This window comes from Leucoraja erinacea, chromosome 26 (genome assembly GCF_028641065.1).
Source record: "Leucoraja erinacea ecotype New England chromosome 26, Leri_hhj_1, whole genome shotgun sequence".
NCBI classification, from domain to species: domain Eukaryota; kingdom Metazoa; phylum Chordata; class Chondrichthyes; order Rajiformes; family Rajidae; genus Leucoraja; species Leucoraja erinaceus.
In genome coordinates, this window is record NC_073402.1 from 22,067,555 (window position 1) to 22,083,514 (window position 15,960).

Below are 15,960 nucleotides of genomic sequence, written 5' to 3' on the forward strand. Positions count from 1 at the left end.
CGTGATGGGCTGAAGGGCCTGTTTCTCTGCAATATTGTCCCAAGTTGCTTTGAGTTAATGTTTCAGGTCTAGTCTCTTTGTTAGATTTAGCATGGCAGAACAGTTCCTTCATAAGACACGATGGAAGCATCTTAATTATAGTGTGAGTCAATCGAAGACATAAAGCAGTGATAAGTAGACATTAAGGAACTGCAGAAGCTGGTTTACACTGAAGATAGATACAAAATGCTGGAGTAACTCAATGGGGCAGGCAGCATCTCTGGATAGAAGGAATGGGTGACATTTCAGGTCAAGACCTTTCTTCAGAATGACGTTTTGGGTCGAGAGTCTGAAGAAGGGTCTCGACCTGAAACATCACAATTTCCTTCTATCCAGAATTCCTGCCTGTCCTGAATTACTCCTGCATTTTGCGTCTATCTATAAGTAGACGTTAATCTGAACTAATTACAGAATCATAGAGTTATGGAGTCATACAGCGTGGAAACAGACCCTTCAGCCCTACATGCCCATGCCACCCAATATACGCCATCTACCCTAGTCCCACCTGCCCGTGTTTGGCTCATATCCGTGTAAACCTGGACTATCCATGTACCTGTCCGAATGTCTCTTAAACATTATGTTAGTACCTGCCTCAGCTGCCTCCTCGTTCCATATAACCACCACCTATTGTGTAAAAAAGTTACCCTCCAGATTTCTATTAAATCTTCACCCCACTCACCTTAAACCTCAGGTTCTCGACTCCCCTACTCTAGGCAAACGTCTGTGCGCATCTATTCCTCTCATGATTTTGTACATCTCTATAAGATCACCCTTCATCCTCCTGCTGACATTATTCCAAGGAATAACATCCTAGCCTGATTCTCAGTCTAGAGGGGTTCCAATGTGAACCATTCACTGTGATAACTTGCCTGGTCAGAGGGAAGAAGAGAAAAGTAAACCCAGATGTGCCATCTTGATTAGTGTCTGGTGACGTGCTGGGTAAGGGATTCAAACACTAGTGGACATCGTCTTAAGGTGAGAGGGGAAAGGTTCAAGAGGGACATCCGGGACAAGCTTTTTACTGAGAGGTTAGTCTGTATCTGGAATGAGCTGCCAAAGGGAGCACTAGAAGTGGATACAATTATGACTTTCAAAGGACCTTAGGACAGATATATGGATAACAGGAGTTTAGAGGGTGGTGGGCAAAATGCAGGCAAATGGAACTATCCCAGAATGCCAAACTGGTCATCATGGGCAAAGAGCCTGTTTCTGTGCAGCTCGATAAGAATTGTTCCTGTTCCAGTAGATAGCATCTGAGGGAGATAACACATCACAAATAATGATGTAGTCCATTTTGTTTATGTACCACTTCCTTTTCCCCTGCAATATATTCTCGTACATTCTGCATCACTGCACCCAACCTCTGTCCAAACTGTGCTCTATCTCTTGAGCTACATTTTGCAATTTCACCCACAAAGCTGAAGCAACTCTGTTCTCACGATCATAGCAACTTCCTGCACAGAGAGGAGGCCCACTGGCCCATGTCAGGCAATACTGGATCGATGTGGTTTAAGGGTCTTAAGAAGTTATTAGTTTATTTATCAGCTTATTATTGTCACGTGTACCGGGGTGCAGTGAAAAGCTGTTTTGTTGCTTGCTATCCAGGCAGCGAAAAGACCATACATGATTACAATCAAAAGCCGTCCACAGTTTACAGATACAGGATCAAGAGGATAACCTTTAGTGCAAGATAAAGTCCAGTAAAATACAATTAAAGATAGTCTGAGGGTCTCCAATGAGGTAGACGATAGGTCAGAACTGCTCTCTAGTTAGTGAAGGGATGGTTCAAGTGCCTCATAACAGCTGGGAAGAAACTGTCCCTGAATCTGGAGGTGTGCGTTTTCACACTTCTGTACCTCTTGCCTGATGGGAGAGGGGAGAAGAGGGAGTGACTGGGGTGAGACTGGTCCTTGATTATACTGCTGGCCTTGCTGAGGCAGTGTGAAGTGTAGATGCCGTCAATGGAAGGGAGGCTGGTTTGCGTGAGGGTGTCTCGATCTGAAACGTTACCTATCCATGTTCTCCAGAGATGCTGCCTGACCCGCTGAGTTACTCCAGCACTGTTGCCTACATGGTTTAAACCGATTTATTGACACAGCCTTCAAATATTCACCCAGCTGCTTGTCAAATACTCAGAGACTTTCTGTCTCCAACAGTGTTACCAAACAGCGCGTTCCTGATCACTCAGTCCTTGGGGTGAAAAAGATTTCCTCCTCTAATCCTTCTGCTAATTAACAAGAATCTATATTCCTTTGCGAACATTGTGACCCCTCGGCGTAGAGATGTAATGTTATTTGTTGCTGTTTGTGTTTATTTCTGGTCACTTGCCGTTTGCCTTTGGCCTGGTGGTTTGCAAAGGGCTGAGTCACTCTTATCTCCAATCAGATAAATAAAGTCGGCTTGCTCTATGAAAGGCCATCTCAAGCAGCCCTGATCTCTCCTCGCTGGAGGGGCAGGGAGGAGATGGTGTTGCAGCCTCGAGATGTGCACTGCTCACGATCTGGCTTCCCTTCGCGCCTTTGCATAGCATCTCCCCCCTAAAGTGACATCACTAGAGGTCGAGGTGGCGGCATGCGGCGGGTTGCAAAGAAAAGCCACGTCCTGCTCATAATGCACTCTGGCGGATAGACACAAAATGCTGGAGTAACTGAGGACAGGCAGCATCTCTGGAGAGAAGGAATGGGGGATGTTTCGGGTCGAGACCCTTCTTCAGACACTGCAGTTCCTTCCTACAACTGGTTCAGCCACATCTCAGAAACCATTTGATGGTGTGAGGTTTTATTTTTTGGGGGGGGGGGGGGGGGGGGCGGATGGGGTGGGGGGGGGGGGGGGGGGGGCAAGAGTATAAACTATTAGTGACAAAGAGTTACCAAAGAAAGATGTAAAGTCGATGAGGGTTAGGGTACGGTTAGTTTACTGTGCCCTAAACACACAGTGTAAAGGGCCTGTCCCACTTGGGCGTCATTTACGCGACAGGCCAGAAGTGACTGACGGGCAACGGTCGTGCAACTGTCGCGTGCAAATCCCGTGTCATCATGCGTCAGCACAGCCGTCTGGTGCGCGTGACGTGGTTAGAACACCCTGCTTCCCTATTCTGCATCATGACCATCATGGAAGATCTACAGATTATATTGCTACAGCAACAACGGAGACGTCTGTTAGCAGCAGCCCTCATACTTACAGATCAGCCAGGCAGGAGTACAACAAGAAAGGCAAGCAAGAAACCCAGGGAGAGGTCTGTGTGGACGAGGTTAGAGGTTACATGACTCGTAAAAGGCGGGCCGACTGCGTATGGGCATCGTGCGGTGGTCCATGTTTACAGATGTTGACGAATGGTGACGTAACCACGCGATACAGCGTGCGACGCCAATGTGTCAGCGATCGAAAGCAATAAGTCACGCAGGTGGCGTGCGAGGAATTTGGTACACTACGAAATCCTGGAGCGGCACGCGATACCACGCGCCACTACATGCGATTCCACGCCTCTACATGCGCTATGCGCACGTCACCCACGCGCCCCACTCCGCGTGTCGACCAATTTTCTACATGACCCGTAAGTGAAGCGCAAATGACGCCCAAGTGGGACAGGCCCTTAACACACATATTGTAAAAGGGATTAACTTGCATACTGTAAACAGGACAATTGTAAAGCCCAACATTTTAGCATACTACAGGGACACAAAGTGCAGGAGTAACTCAGCGGGTCACACCGCATCTCTGGAGAAAGAGGATGGGTTAACAGGCGGTTAGTGACGGGAAGGAACTGCAGATTCTTGGTGTCTGAAGAAGGGTCCTAACCCGAACTGTCACCCACCCTTTTCTCTCCAGAGATGCTGCCTGCCCCGCTGAGTTAATCCAGCACATTGTGTCTATCTTTGATATAAACTATTAGTACTTGAGCCACAAGGGCAAACCTCTGGGGACTTTGCTCCCCTCCCAAGGTTTCCGTGCGGTTCCCGGAGGTTGCAGATGGTTGCTGGAGGTTGCAGGTAGTGGAAGCAGGTAGGTAGACTGACAAAAACCTCTGGGAACCGCACGGAAACCTTGGGTGGGGCGCAAAGTCTCCAGAGGTTTCCGTTCAGTTTCCTCAGTGGGACAGGGGAAAGGGCGTTAAGGGTTATGGGGCGAAGGCAGGAGAATGGGGTTGAGAGGGAAATATAGATCAGCCATGATTGAATGGCGGGGTAGACTTGATGGGCCGAATGGTCTAATTCTGCTCCTTGAACTTATGAATTTGAGATTTCGTCCTTACAAATTCTGGTTCAGTATTGGCTGACGCTGTGACTTTTTTTTTTGCGAAATTAGTATTTGTTGAATGTTCTCCAAAATATGACAATGAAACGTTACATGTTTTGAAAATTCGAACAAAGAAATAAAGGAGGCAGTTTTTGCAACACGTTAGTGGCGCGTCCTAGAGTCCCGTGGAGCTGGTTTGTTGAGGTTGGGTAGACCCGGGAGATGATGGGGGGTGGGGGGGGAATAGGGTGTCGACAGAGTGGAACGAGCAACCACAGGAGCAAGCGGGGGAGTGTGGAACAGTAGAGGAAACGCACAAAAAATCATCTCTGATGAACCCACCGCAAGGATGCAATCGCATCAATAACGGTGCATTGAAATCAATCTAAATCTAATCTAGTTTTCTACATTTGATCACAAAATTCATCTGGTTCCATCCCCTCCTGCCCGGTTGCTAAACAACCTCGGTTGTTCAAGGGTTAACCAGTTTCGTTGACAAAACTCTCCGAAATGTAAAAAAGACAAACAGGAGTGCGGCGTGGAAACATTGAGAATTGTAAATTTGCTGTTTCCCCCCCAAAAAAACAACACAAGTGGGGTTGAGCAGGCGTGAATTGTCATTTGGTGTTGAGCGGGTCTGCTGTGTGTCAGATAGCGGATGAATGCAGGAGGGAGAGAGGGAGAGTGTGAAATGAAGGGGTTATTGACCATGACGCGCGTTGCAGCCCACACGTTGTCGGAAGTTGGAGCATGCTCGGTCTAGATTGTGTGATGACACAACTCCCAAAGCTGAGTGAAACTGACTCGCTCTTGTTTCATGTTGCAGGCACAGAGACATGAGTCTGGGTCCAACCACGGAGCCGCTGCCGGGAGACACACACAGACAGACAGACAGAGAGGAGCTCACCACAGTCGCTGCTCGCACCTAGCCGCCTTGTGCTAGTTTAACCTCGACTGACGCCGCCGCCGCCAGCATTGAAAACAAAATAAAGCTGCGTTAGTTAAAACAACAAAACAAAAACAAGTGTTGGGAAAAGCAACGCGTTTGGACCGCACCTGGAAGGAAGGGACGGACAATGCGTTCTGATCCCCCCCGTTCCCCGGCTAACGCACCCTCCAACCCCAAGTGCCCCGCGAAGAGACGGCGCATTTCATTCCACAGCATCTTTCATGGCAAATCCAAGGGAAAACAGAAGCAGGAAGTGTCCGTATCCAGCATCGAGAGCATCCCCGTAGAGGTGGCCGAGACCGACAAGAAGCCACAGGTGTCGGACAGCAGAACCACCTTGACATCGTCCGATTCACCAAAGAAGGTTGGATTGTTATTACAATTAAACCGTGGGCCGAGTGCGAGTACCCGGCCGTTTGTTAGTTACATCATTTAAATGTGCTATTTAAAAAACACTGTCGCCAAGCCCTGAAATTAATATGTCAATTAGAAACTTCAAATCATAGTAATAACATGTGGAGGACAAGTAATCGCAGTGAAATAGTCACTGACTACACTGTAACTAACATAAATATCGCCTGCGTGTTTGCCTTGCCGTCTCCCCTCTTGTTATGTGAACCTGTTTAAATATGCAGTGCCCTTTAGTAAATGCCCGCCTCTGGTGATCATAGCAGAATTATGAGCAGAAAGGAGATATAAACAGGTTTAAGACTTAAAAGGTTTAATGTTTTGTTAGCCTGTTAAGGGCAAGTGTAATTCCAGGAAAAAGGACGTCGTTATTGACAGAAGGAAGATTGAACAAAAATTGCTGGAGTAACTCAGCGGGACAGGTAGCATCTCTGGAGAGACGGGATGGGTGTCGCTCATTGCTGCCTGTCCCGCTGAGTTACTCCAACGTTTTGTGTCTATCTTCGGAGTAACAATCTTCATAACAAGAGGATTTCAGTACAGGAGTAAAGCGGTTCTTCTGCAGTTGTACAGGGCTCTGGTGAGACCACATCTGGAATATTGTGTACAGTTTTGGTCTCCTAATTTGAGGAAGGACATCCTTGTGATTGAGGCAGTGTAGCGTAGGTTCACGAGATTGATCCCAGGGATGGTGGGACTGTCATATGAGGAAAGATTGAAAAGACTAGGCTTGCATTCACTGGAGTTTAGAAGGAAGAGGGGGGATCTTATAGAAACATATAAAATTATAAAAGGACTGGACAAGCTAGATGCAGGAAAAATGTTCCCAATGTTGGGTGAGTCCAGAACCAGGGGCCACAGTCTTAGAATAAAGGGGAGGTCATTTAAGACTGAGGTGAGAAAAAAACTTTTTCACCCAGAGAGTTGTGAATTTATGGAATTCCCTGCCACAGAGGGCAGTGGAGGCCAAGTCACTGGATGGATTTAAGAGAGAGTTAGGTAGAGCTCTAGGGGCTAGTGGAATCAAGGGATATGGGGAGAAGGCAGGCACGGGTTATTGATAGGGGACGATCAGCCATGATCACAATGAATGGCGGTGCTAGCTCGAAGGGCCGAATGGCCTCCTCCTGCACCTATTTTCTATGTTTCTATGTAAACCAGCACCTGCAGTTGCTTCCTACACATCAACTTAAGGACGCTTGGTATGTTGCCCGTCTCTTTCTAGCAAGGGTTCAATCTACCATGCTAGATATTCATTGTTGGCAATGTGTATTTTTGTCACATTTTATGAGTGATATTGCAGAATAAGTAAGACGAATATTCCAAAGTGCCTCTGACTACACCTTGGTGAATAGTGTATGCACTGTCCTGTTGCCAAAGGCTGACAGCCATCATTGTGACTATTTGGTGATGACTCTTGTATCAACCAGTAATTTTTGCTGCTCTTTTTAAAGAAAAAACGCAAGCCATTCCAACAAATGGCTTTTCAAAGGAGTATTGGCCTGGTGGAAAAAAAAACTGTTTGGCAAATCTAATGTCTAGTGACCTTATTGTCACAACGACCTTACATGTTTAAGATTAATGTTAACCCAGTTGCGTGTTAAACAAATCTTTTCGAAGCTTGTTCAACAAAACATCACCGTGACAGTTCCACACTAAATATCAGAAAGCTGTGATTTACCAAACAGCTTTTAATCGCTCAGGGCAGCCAGCATTTCACAGGCAGGCAGTAAATCTGCTGGAGGGTTTACCTTTCATGTGTGGATGTATGTTTCATATCGACGTTTCTTTAGGAGCAGGAGAACAAGCTTCAAGGAGGTTTTCCGCGCATCAACCCATCCCCTTGCCCCCTTATAAATTCCCCTTCCGCATTAGAGCCTCTGACCACTTGTACAGCCGGTCTGTTCATTCCTGTGTTCTTCCTTTCCCTAAACCTTCCCAGTTCTCATTTCTTAATATCATAACCACATTCAATTTGGATTGAGTTTTGTCATTCTTTTCATGATCCTGAAAAAAAAAAAAAAAATGTTAACTTCATAATTCAGAGCCCTCACCTTTTTAAATCCCAAAACGCGCTTGTATGGTGAATAATGTAAATATTGTTCTTTTGCCTGGGCTATCAACATGCTTTGTGGATCACATTGCACAGATGTGTCCGTTTCTAAATAAACAACCTTCTATGTGCACAATATTTTTTTACGAGAGAGACTGCGGGATTTTACAAGAACGATCTGAAACCTTTTTGTTTCCAAGTCAACAATGGATAATGAATGTGTTTGATTACCATCTCCTTCCATTGCCTCTTTCCATCTTCATTCTCCCCTCTCTCTTTCCACCCCCTCTCTCTCCCCTCCCTCCTTTTTCTTCCCTTTCCTCTTTTCTCTCCCCCTCTTTTTCCTCTCCCTTTTTCGCACCTTTTCTCCCCTTCCCCCCCCCATCCCCCCCCATTTTTCACTCCCCCATTCCCCCCCCCATACCCCCCCCCCCCCCATTTCCCCCCCCATCCCCCCTTCCCCCCCCCCATCTCCCCCCCCCCACTCCCCCCATTCTCTCTCTCCCCCCCCATTCCCCCCCCTCTCTCCCCCCCCCCTTTTCTCCCCCCCCCCCCCCCATCTCTCTCCCCCCCCCCCCCCATTCTCTCCCCCCCCATTTCTCTCCCCCTTCCCTTGCCCTCCTTTCCTCTGACCCCCCCCCCCCCCCCCCTCTCTGCCTCTCTCCACCTCTGCCCCCCCCCCTCTCCCCCCCCCATTCTCACTCCCCATTCCTCCTTGCTCCCTCCATCTCTCCCCCCCCCCCATTTTTCCCCCCCCCCATTCTTGCCTCCCATTCCTTACTCCCCTTTCCTCTTCCCCTTCTCTCCCCCCAATCTCCCCCCCCTCTCCATTTTTCACACCGCGCTTTCTCTTGCCCCCCTTTCCCCCCCCTTTATTTTCACTCCCCTTTATTTTCTCCCCCTTTATTCTTTCCCTTCTTCCCTTTTTTTCTTCCACTTTTTTCTCTCTCCCCCCCCATCCCTCCCCCTTTCTCTCTCCCCCCCCTTTTTCCCCATCTCTGCCCCCCCCATCCTCTCCCCCCATTTTTCTTTCCCCTTCTCACCCCCCCCTCATCCATTCCCTGTTCTGACCCCCTTTCTCTCCCCCCTCTTTCTCCATTCTCCCCACCCCCACCCTTTTTTTCCCCTTTGCCCATCTTTTTCCCCCTTCTCTCCCACTTCTCTCCCATTTTTCCCCTCCTCTCTCCCCTCCTTCCGCCTTATTTTCACCCTCCACCCTCCCTCCTTCCCACCCTCCTCCTTCTACTTTTTTCTCTCCTCCCTGCCCCTTCTCTTTTTTCTTCTTTCCCCTTCTCCCCCCTCTCTCTCCCTCTCTCTCCCCTCTTCTCCACCCCCTCCCTCTCCCCCTCTCCCCCCCTCTCCCCTCCCCCACTCTCTCCCTCTCTCCTCCCCCTCTCCCCCCCCCTCTCCCTCTCCCCCCCTCTCCCCCTCTCTCCCCCTCTCTCCCTCTCTCCCCCCCTCTCTCAATATTTTCAAAGTAGTAAAATGATAATGACCAGATTATTGGCTTTCGTGAGTTTAATTGAGAGCTAAACAGTTGTTAAGACAAAGATACATTTTGTTCTTGTATGTTGAAGCAGCATTGTGACATATTGCGCACACACACCCCAGAGACCAAAATACATCACTTCTAAAATCCCTCTGGTCTGCCAATCCTGCCCTTGCCTGGCAGTGTTGTTTGTTAATGTTCACCTTCCCGGAATAGAAACATAGAAAATAGGTGCAGGAGTAGGCCATTCGACCCTTCGAGCCAGCACCTCCATTCAATATGATCATACCTGATCATCCAAAATCAGTATCCCCATTCCTGCTTTTCCCCCATCTCCCTTGATTCCTTTAGCTCCACAAGCTAAATCAACTCTATCTTGAGAACATCCAGTGAATTGCCCTCCACTGCCTTCTGTGGCAGAGAATTCCACAGATTCACAACTGTCTGGGTGAAAAGGTTTTTCCTCATCTCAGTCCTAAATGGCATACCCCTTATTCTTAAACTGTGACCCCTGGTTCTGGACTCCCCCAACACCAGGAACATTTTTCTTGCATCTAGCCTGTCCAATCCCTTAAGAATATTATTTATCCCTTAAGAATTTATTATTTTATATGAATGGGACTTGAAGCAACAATGATCTGATTCAGACAGGATCTAGACACTGGCTGGGTGGCCCTGTGGCACAGTGGGAGAGTTGCTGCCTTACAGCGCCAGAGACCCGGGTTCGATCCCAACTACTGGTGCTGTTTGCCGTTCTCCCTGTGGGTTTACTCTGGGTGCTCCAGTTTCTTCCCACACTCCATAGACAAACATGTTTGTAGCTTAATTGGCTTTGGCTTTGGTAACAATTGTAAATTGCCCCTAGTGCGTGTAGGATAGTGCTAGTGTATGGGCACCGCTGGCTAGCGCAGACTCAGTGGGCCGAAGGGCCTGCTTTTGCACTGTATCTCTGACGCTAAAACACTGGCAATGAATCTTGTATAAATGATCAAATAAATCGACTGAGGTTGATGCGGTGGAAGAAGACTTTACAACTGAATTCACCTTGTAGTTGTGTCTGGATCCAGCAGGTTGCCTTCAATGTAATCAGAGAGCTGAGCTATAAACAAGTTTGTGGATGGGAGAACTAAGCTACAAGCTAAGGTGTGCATGCAACTGCTCCAAGGATTACCACAGTAATGACTTGTTGATCTCTGCAGTTACCCGGAACAGCAGTGAGTGGGAAACCAGGACTGGGGGGCGGGGGGTTGTAGAGTTGCGACCTCTGCGCTCCTGAAGCCAGAGTCAATATGTTAAACTGCCTCTAATCTCATCCCATTAATTGTGCTGTGCTGCACTTGTTAATCAAACTGGCAAAATGCTTTTTTGTTTGCCCAGGGTTGAGAACTTGGTAATTGTACCCGCGGGAATGAGACATCCAATGTTGGAGATGGTAAGAGAACAGGTTCAATAACAGAGCCGGGAAAATCAACAACAAACAAGTAATGAGCTCAATCAAGTCTGCAGTTTAAGATGCATCCTCGCTACAGGCTAAAACAGAATCTTTGAAGTGTAGATAAACACAAAATGCTGGAGTAACTCAGTGGGTCAGGCAGCATCTCTGGAGAACATGATTAGGTGACGTTTCGGGTCAAGACCCTTCTTCAGACTGATTGTAGCGGTGGTGGTGAAGAAAGTTAGAAGAGGGGAGAGGCAGCCTCCCATCCTTCTCTGCTACCCAACACTCTTGTTAACCAGTTCATTGATTTAGCTAAAGGCTAAAACAGATTCAATTTCTGTTAACCATGTATAGAATTCTCTGACCGCCATAAATCCCACAAAATAAAATGTTTGACGATATTGATTTTTTTGAAAATCAATACTGTATTTGTTCCAGACTGTTCATTGTTTCTGTGCTCGGAGAACAAAACAAATGATGCCATTTTATAATCCTGATGCCGTTTGTTAAACCAAGCCCTGCTGAGAGCACCTGGCTGATTTAATTGGCAATTAATCATTTGCTGGCTGATTCAGGCTGTTGAATGCTTGCCAACATTTTGAATTGAATTTCATTTGATTCTTTAGTCACTATTTTATCCTTAGAGATTTTTACTGATTATATGCCTTGTTATCACCTTCCCCTTAGTCAACAATGAACCATTCGACATTTCCTTGATCATTGTGCACTTTGATCTATCGTTTTCACATCTTACCCTTCCATTTCACTAGTCTCCCTCTCACCTGACTCTCAGTCTGAAGAAGGGTCTTGACCCGAAACGTCACCCATTCCTTCTCTCCCGAGATGCTGCTTGTCCCACTGAGTTACTCCAGCATTTGACACCAGGACAGATGTCAGAGGTTATGGGGAGAAGGCAGGAGAATGGGGTTAGGAGAGAGATATAGATCAGACATGATTGAATGGTGGAGGAGACTTGATGGGTCGAATGGCCTAATTCTACTCCTATCACTTATGACCTCATGACCATTTTGTGCCTATCTTCACTGTTTTATCTACATTTGGTAAAACAGGCCATCAATAAGTCAACCAGGCAAAGGAAGTGAGAGGAGTTGCCCATCATTTGGGAACAAGCTGCAGTATAAAGCATTCAACAGCCAGCACGAAAGCATGCTGCAGAAATTTGGCCTGCAGGAGAATATAAGATTTGTAGAACTTTAGGAGTAGGTCGTGCAGCATTGCTGGACATCAACAAGGTGCCATCGTTAACCTTGTTTTCAAACATTACAGGGCATAACTAACTAAAGGACTTTGATTAGACTGTATTTGGAGTATTGCGTGCAGTTCTGGTCACCCCATTACAGGAAGGATGTGAAGGCTTCAGAAAGAGTGCAGAGGAGGTTTTCCAAAATGATGCTTGGATTAGGGGGTATTAACCACAGTGAGAGGATGGACAGACTTGGATTGGTTTCACTGGTACAGCGGAAGTTGTGGGGAACCCTGATAGAAGTATATAAATTGTGATAGGCATAGATAGGATCGACAATCAGACATATTTCCCTGGATGGAAAGATCAAATACTGGAGGGGATAGTTTTAAGGTGAGATGGGTAAAGCTGAAAGAAGATGTGCAAGGTAGGTGTTTTACCTGGTGAGTGCCTGGGACTTGCCAGAGGTGATGGTTGAAGTAAATGCGTTAGTGACATTTAAAATACTTTTGGATGGGTACAAGATATGCAGGGAATGGAAGGATATGTGCAGGTAGATAAATGATGGTCTTGGCGTCATGTTTGACAGAGACATTGTGGGCTGTGGAGCATGTTCTTGTGCTGTACTGTTCTCTGATCTAACTGATCAGTCCTTACGGCTTGCCACACTCCCAAAGAGATGTTGATACCTCAATGTTCCAATTACATTGGAAGATTAATCCAATGATACATTTATATTTATTTAACAGGTAAGAATATGGTCAAATAGTTTTAGATTAGTTTATTTACTATTGTCACGTGTACCGAGATACAGTGGAGAGCTGTGTAGGAAGGAACTGCAGATGCTGGTCTACACCAACCATGGGCACAAAATGCTGGTGTCAATCAGCAGGTCAGGCAGCCTCTCTGGAGAAAAGGAATCGATGATGATTCAGTTCGAAGATCTTCTTCAAACTGACAGACGTCTTCAGACTGAAGAGTGAGAAGCTTGTTTATTACTTGATCTCCAGTCAGCAAGCAGACTATACTTGATTACAATCAAACCATCCACAGTGTAGAGAAACGCAGTGTAAAGGGTCTAACGTTTAGTGTAAGATAAAGTCCGATCATTCGAAACTTTTGAAAGTTGTTTGGCTCATTTGTGAACACAGCATTTTTGAGCTGAACCCGAGACAGGTGTGGCATTTACATCACAACAACGTACACCTCTGGCCTTGTTCCCAGCTCCGTTCAAAGCCAAACTCTGCTGGAGAAAGACGTCTTGCTGTTTTCTGCTAGGCAACCAGGTGGAATACCATGTAATCAAAACAGTGCGTAAGTAAAGACGCTTAATCAATTAGTGCGGGTGTCGGGGGTTATGGGGAGAAGGCAGGAGAATGGGGTTGAGAGGGAAAGATAGATCAGCCATGATCGAATAGCGGGGTAGACTTGATAGACCGACTGGCCTAATTCTACTCCTCAAACTTATGAACTGACTATGCCCTGGAGCCCTTGAGCCCCTTCTCTTTAGTCCTCACCAATGGTATCAAAATGAAACTGTTTGAACGTTCTGTAAGGTAACAATTCCCACACCATTACATTCACTCTTCCTTGCTTTTCCAGTTTCAAGTTGATTCTGTATTTAACTCAGTGGGCGGGCCAGGCAGCATCTCTGTAGAGAAGGAATGGGTGAGGTTTCGGGTCGAGACACTTCTTCAGATTGAAAGTCACGGGAAAGGGAAACGAGAGATATAGACAATGATGTAGAGAGAGAGATATATAGAACGATGAATGAAAGATATGCAAAACAGCAATGTTGATAAAGGAAACAGCTGTTTGTGGGGTGAAAACTGCAGTTATAAGAAGTAGTCTTATTTATAGACTTATTGATCAAATAGTTCTTAAATACACACTCTCTGAATTTGAGTTGCCCTCTATTGCTCTATATGAATCAGCCATGTTCCAGTTTGTTCTTTGTCTGTTCTTTTGCATAAATGGTTTACAAAGTGTTGGAGTGCTCAGCGGGTCAGGTAGCATCTGTGGAGAACATGGATGGATGATGACCCTTCTTCAGACTGATTGTGTGTTGGGTGGGGGGAGACCATGGTGGGTAATAGGTTGACAGGCATATAGTGTGGAGCCAAAGCCAGAGATAAGAACAGAAGGTATGAGACGGTGTTAACCCTCCTCGCCTGTGTCCACCTGCCACGCTCTGTCCTGCCCCTCCCATTTTCCAGCTTTCTTCTCCCCCCCCCCACCACCCCACCCTCCTGCAATCAGTCTGACCCCAAACGTCACCTATCCATGTTCTCCAGAGATGCTGCCTGATGCGCTGAGTTACTCCAGCACTTTGTGTCCGTTTGTGTATTAACCAGCATCTACAGTTCTTTGTTTCTACGGTTCATTTACATTTTTAATGAGGCTAAGACATTTTTACTTAAAATATTTTTGTCTTTGAATGCCTACACATTTCCAACTGTACACTATCATGTGTCATTTTTTTCCCTTTCCTAAAGGCAGTGCTTGCTGCTGGAGGACCAAGTCTTGCTTGGCATCCAACACCAATGTGTCTCTTTAAGTGGCCTTTTGTAGTGTGTGAGCATGATTAGAATGGGATACCTTTGCTGTGGGACATGGAGCATGTCATAGCCCAGCTTGGTGTCTAACAAAGTGCACATTAGCGACCAGCAATGCTAAATCTCTAATCATGTTGATAAAAACTGTCCAAATGTATGTTGCCTCCCTAAGCCAGCTGTGCTGGTAGCAATGATAGTGTTTTTTATATTGCCACACGGGGTGGCACACTTCCTCACAGCACTATGACCCGGGTTCGATTCTGACCTTGGGTACTCTTTGTGTGGAGTTTGCACGTTCTCCCTGTGACCGCGTGGGTCTCCTCTGGGCGGTCTGGTTTGCTCCCACAACCTAACGATGTGCAGGCTTGTTGGTTAATTGGCCTCTGTAAAATGTGTCGGGTATTGATGGGAAAGTGAGATAACATAGAACTAGTGTGAACGGGTGATCGATGGTTTGCGTGCTCTCGGTGGGACGAAGGGCCTGTTTCCATGCTGTATCTCTGCATTAAACTAAACAAAATCAATTGAAGCTAGCTCTCGAATCCTCCCTGCTCTGTGTGCTCAATTCCACTCCGACCAGGCGTCCGAGAAAATAGTTTGTTAGTGGATACGATTGTAACTTTAATCCAAACGTCTCTTCTTCTTCTTCCAGGCATCACCTGGTCTTCTAGAATGTCCTCTCTGCTTGCTGCGCCACCCATTCGAGAACGTGCCCAAAATTATGACATGTCACCATCGCTCCTGCCTTGACTGTTTGCGGCAGTACCTGCGGATTGAGATTACAGAGAGCCGTGTGAACATTAGTTGCCCCGAATGCTCAGAACGGCTGAACCCACACGATATCCGAATGATACTGAATGACCAGGCGCTGATGGAGAAGTATGAGGAGTTTATGCTACGTCGGTACTTGGCTTCAGACCCGGACTGCCGATGGTGTCCAGCACCAGACTGTGGGTATGTAGATACTACTTTAACAAGTCTTGTGATGAATAATTGATAGTGCAACCTTCTGTTCCTATTGCTTGACCAAACTGGATTCGGACTGCAATATGTCAGAGTTCATTAACAGCAGGACTCTCCCAGGCAACGTGACTGCAGTGGTTGTAGTTGCTGCTTTGATTCGTTCTATCTGAAACATTAAATGGGATTTTGCAAATTGGATACACCAAAATACAGGTGGCTGACCGGTTAGCTTTGGTCCCCAATCACAGTTCAGATTGAGATGCAGTATCAGGATGGAGCTGGTGAGATTGAATGTGTTTAGAATAAGGCGAACTGAGAGAGCAAGTATCCACAGAAACCAAACTTGTTCAACGGGAGCTCTGTACCTGCTACTTGTACAGATAAAGCTAAAGGTTATCAGAATGGCGGACAGAATACTGGCTGTGGCACTGGGTCAGGATGCTATCTGCAGAAGGAGATGGAGGGAAATTGAAGTGTGGTAGTTTTATGGGGATTCAATAATTCGGGGCAACAGATAGTGTTCCTTGTGAAAATGCTTGGTTTCCAACGGGGTGAGGTCAAACTGCATTAAGAGCATATCTGAGTGTGAGATTGGGGGATTCAATGCTCCATTCCACTTTGAAACG

The 15,960-nt window shown here is 46.6% G+C and overlaps 1 protein-coding gene across 4 annotated transcripts in view; it reads left to right on the top strand.

Annotated features, from left to right (window-relative positions):
- Positions 1–15,960, top strand: part of rnf19b (ring finger protein 19B) — a 108,312-nt gene that overhangs the window by 73,892 nt on the left and 18,460 nt on the right. For 2 of the 4 annotated variants that reach the window (XM_055656376.1, XM_055656378.1), the window contains exons 2-3: positions 5,102–5,588; positions 15,024–15,325. In XM_055656376.1, the coding sequence (XP_055512351.1) occupies positions 5,352–5,588; positions 15,024–15,325 (539 nt within the window). In that variant the 5' untranslated portion in view covers positions 5,102–5,351. Of the gene's footprint in view, positions 1–5,003; positions 5,589–15,023; positions 15,326–15,960 lie in introns of those variants that run through there. The other 2 variants (XM_055656377.1, XM_055656379.1) reach the window with 2 other exon arrangements.